This window comes from Amblyomma americanum, chromosome 1, assembly GCF_052857255.1.
Source record: "Amblyomma americanum isolate KBUSLIRL-KWMA chromosome 1, ASM5285725v1, whole genome shotgun sequence".
Classification (NCBI taxonomy): Eukaryota; Metazoa; Arthropoda; class Arachnida; order Ixodida; family Ixodidae; genus Amblyomma; species Amblyomma americanum.
Genome location: NC_135497.1, coordinates 84,050,132 through 84,065,031, shown reverse-complemented (window position 1 = coordinate 84,065,031; position 14,900 = coordinate 84,050,132). Strand labels below are relative to the sequence as shown.

The following is a 14,900-nucleotide window of genomic DNA, read 5'->3' as shown; positions in this document are numbered from 1 at the left end:
TAGACAAAAATATAAAAATACATTAAAATAATTGTTACCTTTGTCAATACGGTTATACTAGTATTGGACAGCAGGAGAGCAAAATATCTATTTTAAATATGGAAGAAAGGACTACAAAATGTGTGCAGCATTTGTGCGATTGCTGACATTTGTACAGCTCTGACCACATTATATTTTTTATTGGTCCTGTGATGTAACAGAAGCAATACAACACAAAAGATCTGATCCATTTGTCCCTGTTATGTATTCTGTAATTCAGCATATTTAAAGCTTTCTTTAATTTGCCTGCACTTGCTGCCCCAGTTCAAGGAGTGCGGCTTGCATCCGCTGCACTTCCATATTTGTCTTGCAAAAGTGCCCGCCCAGTACAGCACGAGCCCTTGGCTGGCTTGCACTCCCTGAAGTGCTGGTGCAGCAAGATGGCAGCGCCTATGTGTATGTCAGAGGGGATATGACCGTAGTCTTAATGAAATGTTGACAGTTCTTGAAAGGAGGAGGTGGGTAGCTGTTTGTGACATCACAACTGCAAACCTGCGCGGTCAAGCCCCATAGGCAGCGTTTCACTGCAGATTAGTAAATCATCTGTGTGTAATACTTGCAACTTTTTTTTTGTTAAATGATAATTTCCTAGGGCAAGTTACTGGGAACACTTCACCACGATTTCTTGCTTCAAAATTCTAAACGTGGTTCGGAATTTTGGTGGCCACTGATGTCAGCGGCGTGCAGCTGGCTGTAATTTGTGGGCAATGCCAAGGCTAGCAGATGACCAGGCCTGCACTCATTCCTTTGGAAGCAGCCAGTGCCAAGCTGTACTTAAAGGGGCCGTGAAAGGGGGTCTCAACAAAGGTGCGGTGTTACTAGGATGCTAAAGGACACCGCTTCACAAATATCCTCCGGTAAGAATTTTTTAGAGCGTTTCGTGGAAGCTGTTATCTGTAGACGAAATTTTAATTTCCGCATCTTCGCGCCTTTCCCTCTCCTCTCCATTTTTTGCACACTGAAACGTCGGCGCTCCTCCGCCGGCCCCTCGCACTTGCCCCCTCCACCAGCTGTCAACACACACGAACCAAAGCTAGCAGCCCGCTGCTGATGCAACAAGCGCGCATGCTGACGTAACGAGAGCGGGTTCGGGTGAAAGCCCAGCACCGCAGATCGCCGCTAGGCGCGGAATCATGAGTTTTAAAAACTGTATTGTAAATTATCAGCTCGCTTTTTAGGTCTTGCACATGACATGCACGCTCGTTTGCCTATTCTGTACATAATGCAAGCATTTTATAGACACCTCAAACACTCTTTTCAGGGACCCTTTAAACTGAACTGATGCTACACACTCGTGGTACCGCTGTGGAACTTCACGGAACTAGCGCAGAGAGTGCAGCCAAATCGAAGAGACCTTAACATTAAAATCACTCACAACTTAAACGCCTGACAAAATTTGTAAGCCTTAGCAATTTGATGCAATTACTTTCTCCCATGTAACTATGATGTAACTTTCTCCTAAACCATACATCTTGACCTTAAAATTTCTCCATACTTTTCACATCACTTCCATGTCATGCATTCAGGCAAAAGCCTGCTCATGCTCATTTAGAGACATTTTGTTTCGACCAAGTGCACATGTATCATATACCACCACATAATTCTGTACCTCCACATCAACAAATCTTTGTAAACTTAACCCCGGTAAAATCTAAAACCAACCAACCTGAAAACTAACTGCGTAACAACAGTGTACTGCAAATACAGTAAAAGCTCATTAATTTGACTCCTATTAATTCGAAAATCTGGATAAATCGAACTGCCGGTGCAGTCCCGCATGACACCCATGTAAGTCTACGACTTTGGACGTCACACAGGTTAATTATAACGGGATCCCGAAGGGAGGCAGTGTCCCGGTATGACTGGCACTGCAAGCTATCGTGCAAATAGCCCTAGTCAAACCTGAATTCCATGCTGCGCAGTTGCTCGTGCACCTCTGACTTGCGTGCAGCGGCAGGCATGATAACTAGTGGACGGCTCAGTCTCTGATAGTTCAGCCCGCCAACGGAGATCAGCTGTGTGCCGTTTCAGCCGCAGATTGGCGCAATCGCTAGCCTCAAATGGCTGGCTCAAATACAGTAGGAATATTACCTCGTTTTAATTTAATTAGCCCACCATATAGACATCCAAATGCAATTGCAAAGATGCAAAGATGGAAAAATGCAAAGATGGAACTTAACAGATATAACAATTAATACCACCTAGGTGCAGAAGAATACACGTTTTGAAATGTCTACTTGAAAACTGAGGACAAAAAACCTCAGAACAGCCCTCACAGTGTACAAACACCCCTATCCCATCCCACAAAAGTTAAGGCAGTGTAATCCGCATCACAGGTGGTGATCTCCATGAGAGTGTCACTTTCCATCAAGCTACTTGAAATATTTACTCAACATTTCAAGCAGACAATGAAGACAGGAAAACGAAAGGCCTCAAGTGTAGTTGTGTCTGCACTGGCACAAATTCAAACACAGCGCAGACATGACTGGAAATCCTTATCAGCTGGAAGGATTTTGGGGTCCCACTATCATCAACAAGAGCTGGGTTTGTTTACAAATGCCTAAATCCTTGACAGATATCAGTATTAAATATCTTGAAGTCTCAAGGCACAACAAGTTTTTAAATGTACACAATGCAGATTCAGAATTGGCAATAAATTTCAAGTCAGTCCTGAATCTTTCGGTGTGAAACCAATGTTCTGTAATTGTGCTTTTGTGCCAAATGCTAACTGGCCCTCTAAAGTCTAATTATCACAAGTGGTATTGGGTGCAAGACAGCTAAAAAACCAATCACCGCAGGCTCCTGGAACTATCAGAGTGGTGCCAGACATTAGGAAAATACTTTGATTGGTTATCTTTTGCATCGGGTTGCCAGTCAGGCAGCGAAAGACGAGTGGCACTGAAAGAATGGAATAGTGCAAGGCCAGAAAACAAAATAACAGACCAGTTTATCAAACTTCCAGATTCAAAATTACCTGCGCAGATATTGCAATCTGCCTAGCATTTTTACTAAGGAGTATTACTATAATCAGGTAGATTTCGATTATTTCCAGGCACAAGCATTACCAGTTTTGTGGAAAGTGTCCAATGTCCTATGTAGCATACATGGATAAAATCGACCCTCTCCATGTGTACATGGGAAATAAAGAATTGAATTAAATTGAATTGAAAATGATGCTCATTATGATATGCATGATACGCTCGATCAGAACAACTGCATCTTTACATTTCTATTAATAATGTACAGGCTCCAGTGCCATAAATATTCATAAAATACTGCACCAAACCACTCATCCTTCAAGTTAATCCTTTGATGGTTTTTGCCCCTCGTTTATGGTGGCAGATTTCTGTCCCGCGGGGTTTGTACTGTACAGGAACAGTTTAAACATTGCGTTTGATTTTGCGCCATACTGATGACACATGCTCAATGGGAGGTGCTGCCACCATCTAGAACTTATAAGAAGTGTTAGAAAATTGCTTATGCTATTTTGTTGAAAAGAAAAAGAACTCAATTTGATCTTAGTGTGTTCTGCAGTACACGACCGAAACCACGAAAATGGTTTCGGTCTCTCTCAGCATTCGCAACAAAGGTGTTCGAAAGTTGATTTTAATGCAAAAGAATTTCTTGTCTCATGAATGGCGTCACCGGAAGCTGTGGACTGGCGTTGTGGACGGAAGTTGTAGACAGAGCGTGTCCACATGAACTGAATAAAAATAATGAAAAGAAAATGGCAGCATATGTGGGAATCGAGGCCGGGATTGACCCTGCATATTTCAGGTCAGCAGATGAGCACCGTAACCACTAAGCCACCATGGCGGCTTGGACATGAAGCATGCTTGGTGGTAGCATAGGGTTTACTCTAACTGGATCTAAGGATACAGAAAACTTAAAACTCAGACAAGTGACTGTGCTAGCAGTGTTTCAAACTTCAATGCAATTATCTATCTGATCATGACATGCCAATCAAGAAATGCCTTAGAAAACACTGCAAGCCTGACCTGTACATGATTAAAAGAGCAGAGAAGCAATTCCAATACATTGTTTTGCCTGTCGGTTGCATAGAGTGAGTTATAGTGATGCTATTAGCATCAGTCATACCACGTATATCCTGGTTTCCAACAATTAGTTTGCAAAAACGAAATAATGGCGTTAATGGTGTCACCGCACGTAGCGGTGGTTTTTAGCAGTGGATATGACATCACTAGGATGGAAGCTTGACGACTGGACAAACAGTAAATATCGTGTTATTAAATGAAAGCGTTAATAAATTAAGATACATTTTGTCACGTTTTTGCCTTTTTATATAAGATCAACAAAATCAACACATCTGCCTTACGTAAAAGCCCTAAAAAGAAACTAAGATGAAAAAAAAAAATCACCAGAGGCTCTGGCTATCGTTCTGCATCGAAGGACTTTGCACCTCTCTGTACTCATCTATGACCTAGCATACAGCACTTAAGGCTACTATCTATGTACAACCTTTGTCCGTAAAGTTCTGAGCCTGAGTCCATTAAAAAAAAATGCCTTCATCATTGAAATCATTTGTGCAGCACCCCTTCGAAATAGTCTCCCTTGCAGTCTATACATAGCTTCCAACTCTTCTTGAGCTCTTGGAAACATTTGCAAAATGCCTCTTTTGGCAGGGCTGTCAGCTCCTTTGTCGTGGCGTCTTGAATGGCCTCCACGCTCTCCATCCAGCGGCCTTTTAGGGCTCTCTTCACACCAGGAAACAGGAAAAAAATCGCATGGGGAAAGGTCAGGCGAGTATGGCAGATGGGGAAGTACAGTAATGCTGTGCTTGGCGAGAAATTTTGTCACGCTGAGAGTAGTGTGCGGCCTTGCGTTATCATGGAGAAGGCTCCGTTGTCCAGATGCCCATAAATTAGGGCGATGGCGTCGCAGTGCATCACATATGTGTTGGAGCACATGGATATAAAGCTCCTGATACACCGTCTGCCTTTGTGAAATGAACTCGCGGTGTACGACACCTCTGACATAAAAAAAAATTATCAGCATCGTCTTTGTATTGGTCTTCTGTCGCCGCACCTTTCTCGATGCCGGTGAGCTTGTGGACCGCCGTTCGGCCCTCTGCCTTTTTGTTTGTGGATCATATTGAAAACACCACGTTTCGTCTTCAGCAATGATGCTGTCAATGAATGCAGCATCCTACCCTGCCTCGGAGAGCAAATCAGCACTCACTGATGTCCGCGTGTCCTTCTGGTCCTGTGTGAGGGAGTGCGGCACAAACACGGCATTCAGCTTTCATTTCCCCAAGTTCTCACGCAAAATTTGGTGGCATGTTGCCTTACTAATGTCGAGAGCATCTGATAGCATGCGGACTGTGATGATGCAGTCTTGCTGTACGATTTCCCTGATCCGAGCCACGTTGTTTTCATTCCGTGATGTTGACCGGCGCCCCTGCCTTGCATTGTCTTCCACCGATGTTCTCCCCTAAATGAACCTCTTGTACCATTTAAAAACCCGCGCCCGCGATAATGTCTCGGTGCCATAAGCATCACAAAGGAGCTCATACGTCTGTGTGGCTGTCTTGCCAAGCTTCACACAAAATTTTATGCACGCTGTTCGAGGTGGACGTCCATCTCTCCACATTCACTCACAATAGAATGCGCAGATGACTACTGACAACGTATTTCTCTACATGTAGTGCCATCTAGCGGTGTCTACCACAGCAATTAACATAGATAGAGAAGAAAATAAATCAGTCTCGAAGCTTTACGGACAAAGGCTGTATCTGAGAATGGCTTGGCGGAATTTATCTGATCGAGCCATTGCATTCTACAAAAGTTTCAGTCCCAAGGAAAGATGCAAAGAAAAAAGCTATTCGTTTCACATTCAGCAGCGCACATCGTCAGCTTGTGGAGGAAACGCTGTTGACTTGAGCACGACGCCAGATGGCACCGTGTTCCCACATCAACTGCGCGGCAACGCTGCTGCGTCAGGCCCAGTCAGTGCATGTGCAGTGGCAGGGCACGGTACGCAGTGGAGGTAGCGTTAAGCGTTATGCTAAAAATACTTTTAGCATAGCTAAAGTAGATACGTTTAGCATAGCTCCTGCTGCCGCTACCACGTACCGCGAGCCGCCACTGCTCATGCGCATATCCCCGAGGGCACCAGATGGCGCCACGTCTCCGTCAAACGCAAGCGCGCCTTGCTCACTATGACCAATCAGAGCGTTCATAGTGGCGGGCCACGGTGCACGGTGAGCAGTAGCGGCATGCGCTATGCTAAAAGTATCTAGTATCTCGCGCAGGTTGTCACTCCGTCGTAATATCTCGCGCTCGAGTTTGGATAGTCAGAGAAGGCCATTAATCAATGTTATGAAGTATCGCTGGGCCAGCTGGGCATCCACTTGGTTGTTGTAACCATGGAAACGACGCTGCCAGCCTTGACAAGCACGAGTTACAGCGAACAGGCAACCATGGTGTGCAAACTTCCGCGACATGCTCAGATAGGCTGTTCCGATTCATCCCACCCAGTGGTGTCATTGTGAAAGTGAAATGGAAATGAGAAGCACCACAAAAATCGAGCCGAGGGTAGCATTTTGCTTGCTTGTATTTTGAAATTTGTTCATTGAATAACTCCCGTTCCTATGCACTGATTCCCGTAATTCTTTGAGTCAGCATCTGTGTGACCAAGATTGGTTTATGGGGGTTTAACATCCCAAAGAGACTTGGGCTGTGAGGGACGCCATAGTGAAAGACTCCGGAAATTTCGATCACCTGAGGTTCTTTAATGTGCACCGACATTGCACAGTACAAGGGCCTCTAGAATTTCGCCTCCATCGAAATTTGACTGCCGCGGCCGGGAGTATAGCCGGCATCCCTTCAAGCAGTGTTTCACAGCCCCTTTAAGTATTGAAGATTATCTTGTGGTCTGAGAAAAACGCTGATTACTGCTCCAAAAGACCGTACAAACTGCCCTTGTCTCAGCACCACTAGCAAGGAACCTCTGCGAGCATGTATGCTTAGAGAGAGCACGTATATGTTGTCCATAAACAATCTTTTCAACTCATTACGTACAAAAGAAGGGCAAGACAAGTATAAGAATGTAAAAATCAAAACTCATATACCTCAAACTTTCTTCCTCCATGTTCCTCTTCTTTCATAGTGTCATAAGAGTCTGTAGAAAATAGAAAATCAAACAACTGGAAGTCAGACATACACTTAAATGGAATACTGCATTTACTTGCCGAATTAATACGCTTGCATAACGAGTGCACCCCCTTCCTTCATCAGCCAAACCAGTTTTTTTTCCTCATGCAACATAAACTTGAGGGGAGACTTAAAGGAGTATAGACACTTAAGCTTTAGTGGCATTTTGCAATGATGCAGAAGACGCTACTATGCATGCATCACCATGTGGATTTGCCTAAGACCGCTAAATAATTTATAAACAAATTTTTCTGTCATGCTGTTTCGGTTTCAACACCCGAATGATGACTGTGACATCAACGTGTGCTTCCAAAATAACAAGCCCTTTCTTTGTAAAACTTCTGCAATAATCAGAGAAACACAAAGACAACACTGCAGTAGTCTTGATTAGGATGGCGTACTACAGGCACTAGTGAAACTAAAATGACACTCACAATACTGGCTCTTGTAAACTGGGCTCGACGTGACTGACTGGTGGTACCCAGAATCATGGTAGGTTGAACTGGCCACAGAAGACAGTGACAGCCGCCGCGATGTATAAGGATCTCGCACATGCACCACTGCACAAAGAGAGAAATTCATGAGCACACCAACATATCTGAAACGACTATAAATTTGTGAGGAAGAGCTACTTGCCTTGACCAAAGTCCTTAATTTCCTGGAAAAAAAAAAATTTACATGCTGTCAAACTGATAACTTCATTCATGAGCCTCACCTCACATTAACAGCACCACACTGCATGTGGCATAATTAGAGACAAGGGAAATTAGTACGCTCAAAAAATTCTGTACTAGAGTCAAACCTAAACCAACTCTGCACAAGCCATGAAAATCAGTCAACAAAAATAACACATTGTTCTACTGGCAATACATAACTTCATTTGTGCCTCAAGAAAATCAGCCCATTTAGAAGATCAGAAGGCCTGCTTAGGAAGGTTTTGTAAAACTGAGGTTTGGCTTTCGCTCTATGTAGTTACTTTTCAGAATACCATAGCATGTATAGTGACACCATAGCACTTAATTTTCTCACAGCCTTTATTCTGGTTAAATGCAATTCCAATACTGTCAGTGTGCAATAAATGCCAGTCAGGTTTATAGTTTATGGGGGGGTTTAACGTCCCAAAGCGACTCAGGCTATGAGGGAGGCCGTAGTGAAGGGCTCTGGAAGTTTCGACCCCCTGGGGATCTTTAACGTGCACTGACATTGCACAGTACACGAGCCTCTAGAATTTGACCTCCATCGAAATTCGACCGCCGCGGTCGAGACCGAACCCGCATCTTTTGGGTAAGCAGCCGAGCGCCATAACCACTGAGCCACTGCGGCAATAAATACCAGTCAGTGTTATATCAGCACACACACAAAAAAGATTGAGCGAAAGAAAAAAAAACGCCTTTCAAAACCAGCCCACAACAATCCACACTGCCAAATTTCATGCTGACCAACCATGAGCTTGTCATTACATATAGAATGAACTTTGACACTCTCAACTGCAAAGCAGAAGAAAACAATATTGTAGAATCAAATAAAAACAAATCTGTATTGTGCATAACGAATACTGAAATGCTCTTGGCATCCTCCTTAAAGGGGTATTGAAATGAAATTTAAAAGACAAACAAAGAAACTAATTTGCTTCCACGGCGTACAGGGATGCCACTCGGCAAGTTTCAACTGCAGCCACTTAGTGGAATGTCATCTAATATGATTTTCAACATTGGCCAGTAAGCAACTGTTACATTTTCATCTGTACAGAAACTGACACCAAGAAAAAAAACTGCGACTCAATGTCAGCCGAAAAAAAAAAAACAGCAATCTAACTTTCTGGGTACATTTCCATGATTACTGTGGTTGTAGCGATATTTCAAGGCAACAGCTCCAATGCAAAGAAAGAAAATTACCAAGCAACCATCAAAGATGCTGCAAATTGCAATGTTAGCTGCTTGCTTACTCTGGATCCCTAAGATGTCGCTGATAAGTGAGGTGGCCAAGTACATGGCTACCACTGAAATCCATAAAAATTTTGGAAGTCTTACTGAATACGCAACCACATGAATGGGTTGCTACTGAACCGACGTTAAAAACACACAAGTGGCACCATTAAGGTTTGCCTGTCTCTTGTGTCTGGTGGTGACCTTGGCTTCGCGGGTGCGCACTTCCCGATCCTAGCATCAGTATGTCATCCTCTCAGCATCGTGAGCTCGCTTGTCAAGATCCTCCTGCTGTTGACGCTTTCACCCCGCTTTACGAGCCGCAACTCTGGATGTTCACATAACCATCGCTGACACTCACGTTCGCAGTGATATTTGAGACTACTGCTTCAGGCGACCCAGTGCTGCCACAGTAGGAACTGAATGACAGCGCACTCATGCATCAAACACCATGTGCCATACACCACATGATTCTGAAGCCATAAAGCCCACGGCTTCGAAAAATGCTAAGCCACCACAGGACACATAACATTCAGCACTGTACAACTTTTTGTACCCCTTAACAAAAAAGAACCGTGCACTAAAAAAGAAATTTCCGCCTTGACTGACAAAAGACGAACAGCACTATTCCAGGATGCCAATAAACAACACCCCCAGCTATCTGACCCCACTTTTTCGTTTCTTGTACTGCCTTGAGTAAACAGCTTTGCTAGGTATGACCCACCGAAATTTCATGCTTGCCACTCTCGACACCCCACTGCATTCCCATGCTTTATGTTAGACATAGCTAATGGTATGGAGACACTTATCATGGCTATCTGTAAAAATTCATGCACAGGTGTGCTCCTATGAGAGCTGTTTCTCACCTTTTCAATCTTCTCCTTTGAGCATACAAATCTTGCAGTTTTTCCAAGTTCCTCGTCGTACTTACGTTCAACTACAAAATGCTGCAAAAAAAGTTGACATTTAATAGCATTTTACTCCAATGACATGCAAGGTAATGCAATGTGAAACAATGAGGAAGACGGCTAGCAGCACTTCAGCATCCCAAAAATCCTTCAGCGCACAAAAAATAACTTGTGCACTGAAAATAAGTTAGTATGTCTATAACACAATTCCGCAAAAATCTGTGGATTTAAGCATTTCTTTTTTGTTGTTAGCAGCCACATTCTCTTTTTATTTTAGGCTATTATTAAAGACATCAGTAGGAACGACAACGCCTGATGGAAAAAGTGACATTTTATCTTGTTTGCAGCAATAGTACGAGCGGGAAGAACTCAGTAGAATTTTATAAGAAATATTATTACAATTATATTACAATCTCACACAGTTCAGGTCAACCATAGCAAAGGACCCCCTTCAAAGAAGTGCAGCTGGCATGCTAAAATATGGAAGCAGCATATACATCGTCACCGAAGAGGTACTGCTTTAGATGCTCGCACCACACTTGAGCTAAGCCAAGCCTCTAATGCTTTAGTGCACACAGCCTTGCACGCAGCCTTGCATGTAGCAGCAGCATTGGTGCAACAAACTAGTAGTGCACAAAATAATTCGTCCCATTTGACCTTCTTTGTACTCATTACTCCACTCAACTCTTTCAGTGCTTTCTCTAGATTAATGACTCACACCGCCTTCTTTTCATATCCGTAGTCACAGTCTCCTCTGCATTTGCACTGCCTACTTATCAGACTATTCAAACATGGTACCCACAGTATGCATAACCATTCCCCACCTCATAGCATGTATATATCATAACTAAGCAATAGGTTTACAGGGGTTTAATGTCCCAAAGCAACTCAGGCTATGAGGGACGCCGTAGTGAAGGGCTCTAGAAATTTCGACCACCTGGGGTTCTTTTATTGTGCACTGACATCGCTAGTAGACGGGCCACTAGAATTTCGCCTCCATCGAAACTCAACTGCCGCGGCCGGGATCGAACCCACGTCTTTCGGGTCCGAAGCCGAGCACCATAACCACTAAGCCATTGCAGTGACATTACTAAAAAATTAAGGCTAATATTATAATATCATGATTTAGGAACTTATTATCATTCAATTACCATTCACATCTGAGACAGGGCACGAGACAGTGCCATAAATGGCATTGGTGCAACAAACTAGTAGTGCACAAAATAATTCGTCCCATTTGAATGTATACAATCCCTTGTCAGTCCAGCTTTATTGTTAGTGCACAAAACTAAAGGTGCAACCTGTTAGTACACATGAATTATAGATATACACACAGGACATACTACATCCACCACTATGGACAAGGGTGGTGCTGGCGAACACTTTCACGGTTAGATTACATGTAACATAAATACCCCTGAAAGTAGAAGATTGGATAGCCGCTGCCATACGTCCAGTAGGTAGAACACCGGACGCGAAATTCAGAAGTCATGGGTTTGCATCCCACTGGGGGCAAGTGTTTTTTTTTTGTTCTACTTTCTAATCAATTAACTTTCCACAATAAAATCATTACACTATTATATTAATTTCCTATTGATCAACAAAATAAAGAAAAAATAAAAACATTCCCCTATGATCCTTGGTTTCAGTGACTGTTTCCCTTCCTTCCTTCACGCATGTGTGCATGTGCATGCACAGAACAGAGTTGTGCAATTATATGCCTTTTAAATGCACAAGACAACTTGAACACACTATTAAACAAGCACGCTCCAGCACTTGCCTTGATGTCATCACGTAACTCAGTCAGACTCTGCTCAGACAGAGTGGAGGCCGTTTCGCTGCGTGCCTTCAGTTCAGCAGCCAACTTCTGGCGTTGCTGAAGCATAGCTCCTGCACAGGGACAAACAGTGCCAACACCATAAATGAGCTTTGCCTAAGCTGCATTGTACAATGGCACACTCTAGAGTTGAAATTCTCTCTCACCTGAGAGCTTAAAAGCTTAAAATGACTGCTAACACCAAAGCCCAAGGTACTTCACGTTATCTCCTATTTATGACTCTATCAAACATATTATGTGCTATGTTTCAATGTGATGTTTGGTTTCATGGCTTTATGGGGTTTAACGTCCCCATAGCGACTCAGGCTATGAGGGACGCTGTAGTGAAGGGCTCTGAATAATTTTGACCACCTGGAATTCTTTAACGTGCACAGACAATGCACAGTACAAGGGCCTCTAGCATTTTGCCTCCACTGAAATGCGACCGCCACGGTCGCGAATGAACCCACGCCTTTCGGGTCAGCAGCCGAGCACCATAACCAACGAGCCACCATGGTGGCTGTTTCAATGTAATGTATATTGAGTGAACTGACCAACGTGCCCCTGTGCCTATACAGAGTACAGCTGCATACAGACTGTCTTAAGTTATTAATGAAGTTAACTGTTGAATATTAGCAGCATGCAACACAGAAGCTAATACCATAAGTATGCACATCACCACATATAAAACTACAGTAGCCTGTATGCATAGAAAACTCACTACTGTGCTAGCTGGAGCTTCTTTAAAAAAAAAGGAATTTATACACAACTAACACGTTTACAATTGTCTTAAGATTATCATGCGTGACGAAATTCCTGTTTAAAAATTGCACCAACTAGCTAGCTAATCAGCAAGTCCTTAAGCAAATTTCCCTGGGAGAGGGTTAGTCCACGTGCCTTTGTAGCTCTTAGAGTAACTCTTACTGCATTTCACACATGGAAAAAAGGAAAGGAAGAAAAGGTTCTTAAAAGAGAGGAAAAGGAAAGAATTTGTTCAATGACAGCTGCCTTTACGTCACTTATCACTTGATACTACAGTCAAATCTTGCTATAGTGAAACGGTTTAAAACAAAATAATGCATTTAACGAAGGAATGACGATTCCCCTTGGAAGCTCGGCCAACCAGGCTATAACGAAGTTATGGCTGTAACGAAGTAACCTCCAGGCCCCATCAACTTTGCTGTAACGAGGTTCAACTGTACTACTACTGATGTCATAGCTCTAAGTAAGGATATGTTTCAAGCCGTAGAACAAGAGTAGTGCAGCCATCCAACAATCTGCACCCTAAAAATATTAAACAAGGTTTAGTTCTGCAAAACGGTTGTCTAAAGTCTCAAAACAGCTTCATTCAAATTTATAAACACACAAATTGCTAAAACACACAATGCTTTTCTTTTTGCTAGGCCATATGTAGTGGCACTACAGTCAAACCCCACTACAAAGAAGTAAAACCTTGTTGATATATATAAATATGCTTTTTAAAAAATGAAGGAAAAAACACATTATCCGGGAATACGCATATGATCCAAACCGCCCAATTCTGAGAAATGTAACTGCTGAATAAAGTACAAAGGCATCTATTCATATTTTCACTTCATAAAAATATTATTTAGCCTCCCTAGGCACAAGAGCTGAGCAGCTTGCTCCCAGAATTCAGTCAGCATTTTTGTGTTGCTTTTGGTAGGGAAGGAACTTCGCAACACAGCCGGTCCGTGTACAGCAATAGCAAAATTTCACTACCCCTGATCTTAACCTGTTGAAGGACGGTGGGGAGATTGACTAGTACAAATGGCCACCCTGTACACACAATGCTCATGACCACGAGTGTACCAGGTTGTTCGAAGAACGCTAACATTATCGTAATCCGTAAGAAAGGGGACATCAAGGACTTGAAAAATTAGACACACCAGCCTACTGTCTGTTGCCTACAAGGTATTTAATAAGGTGTTGCTAAAAGAATCTGAGAAATATTAAACTTCAATAATAAACCAATGGACCAGGCCGGCTTTATGAAGGCCACTCAACAAGAGACCCTATCCCCATCATCAATCAAAATCAGGTGATGATTAGAGAAGTGCACAGAATATAACCAGCCCCTATTTATAGCTTTCATAAATAATGAGAAAGCACGTGATTTGGTCAGAAGCTCAGTAGTCATGCCGGCATTACGGAACCAGGGTTTTGAAGAGCCATATGTAAAACTGCTGCGAGATATCTATACCGGCTGTACAGCCATCGTAGTCCTTGATGACATTGTCTTGCTGCTTTAAGTAACTCAGGGGCCAAATAGCAAAACATGATTAAGGACTTAGGGAGGCACAGCAGAATGGTGGGTCTAAAAATTAATGTGTAGAAAATTGAATTAACGTTTCATTCTTGGAAGAGAACAGCAGTTTAGGATAGGCAGTGAAGCATTGGAAGTGGTAAGGGAATACATGTACTTGGGTCAGGCAGTGAATGCAGATCCAGAACGCAAGACATAAGAAGAACAATGGTGATTTCCACCGGTCAATTGAAGTTGGGTGCTAAATTCGAGCCTGAGCAACTGACTCTGCCACAAGGAGACCCAATCCTGATTGACCAGCAAAACATGAACATCTTCCAGCAGAGAGCCCAATAGAAGCTCTCATGCGCAACCGATTCCGGAAGTTGGGCCTGGCATCCGTGAGCACATTTTCACCTGACAATGACCAGTGATGATGACACGGTTGAATCGTATCTTGCACTTAGCTTATGAGGTGTATTGCATTTTGCCAAGCCCAATAGTCAATGATAGCCAGGGCTGAACTCTGGGAATGAACGCGTGCACTAGGTATATTTGCATACTGCTTCCTCTGTATAGTTACCCGCTGTGCATCAATGTAGCCTTGATTTTTGGTCCATTTGTGCTAAGAGATATAGGAAACATTCATTTAGAGTGTTAGCTCTACTCAGCAGGGCACAACATCGGAAAACGTTTCATGCCGGTACTTTGACCTTCAAAATCAGCCAAGGTAAAAGCAGGACTTAGTCTATTCCGCTACTGTCTAGCTATGTGTCA

The 14,900-nt window shown here is 43.1% G+C and overlaps 1 protein-coding gene across 6 annotated transcripts in view; it reads right to left on the bottom strand.

Annotated features, from left to right (window-relative positions):
• LOC144113142 (spermatogenesis-associated serine-rich protein 2-like) overlaps positions 1-14,900 on the bottom strand; it is a 40,927-nt gene that overhangs the window by 2,671 nt on the left and 23,356 nt on the right. For all 6 annotated transcript variants that reach the window (XM_077646057.1, XM_077646055.1, XM_077646056.1 and 3 more), the window contains 5 exons: positions 11,825-11,934; positions 10,003-10,083; positions 7,848-7,869; positions 7,646-7,771; positions 7,130-7,179 (listed from right to left, as the gene is read on the bottom strand). In XM_077646057.1, coding sequence (XP_077502183.1) covers positions 7,130-7,179; positions 7,646-7,771; positions 7,848-7,869; positions 10,003-10,083; positions 11,825-11,934 — 389 coding nt within the window. The remainder of the gene's footprint in view (positions 1-7,129; positions 7,180-7,645; positions 7,772-7,847; positions 7,870-10,002; positions 10,084-11,824; positions 11,935-14,900) is intronic.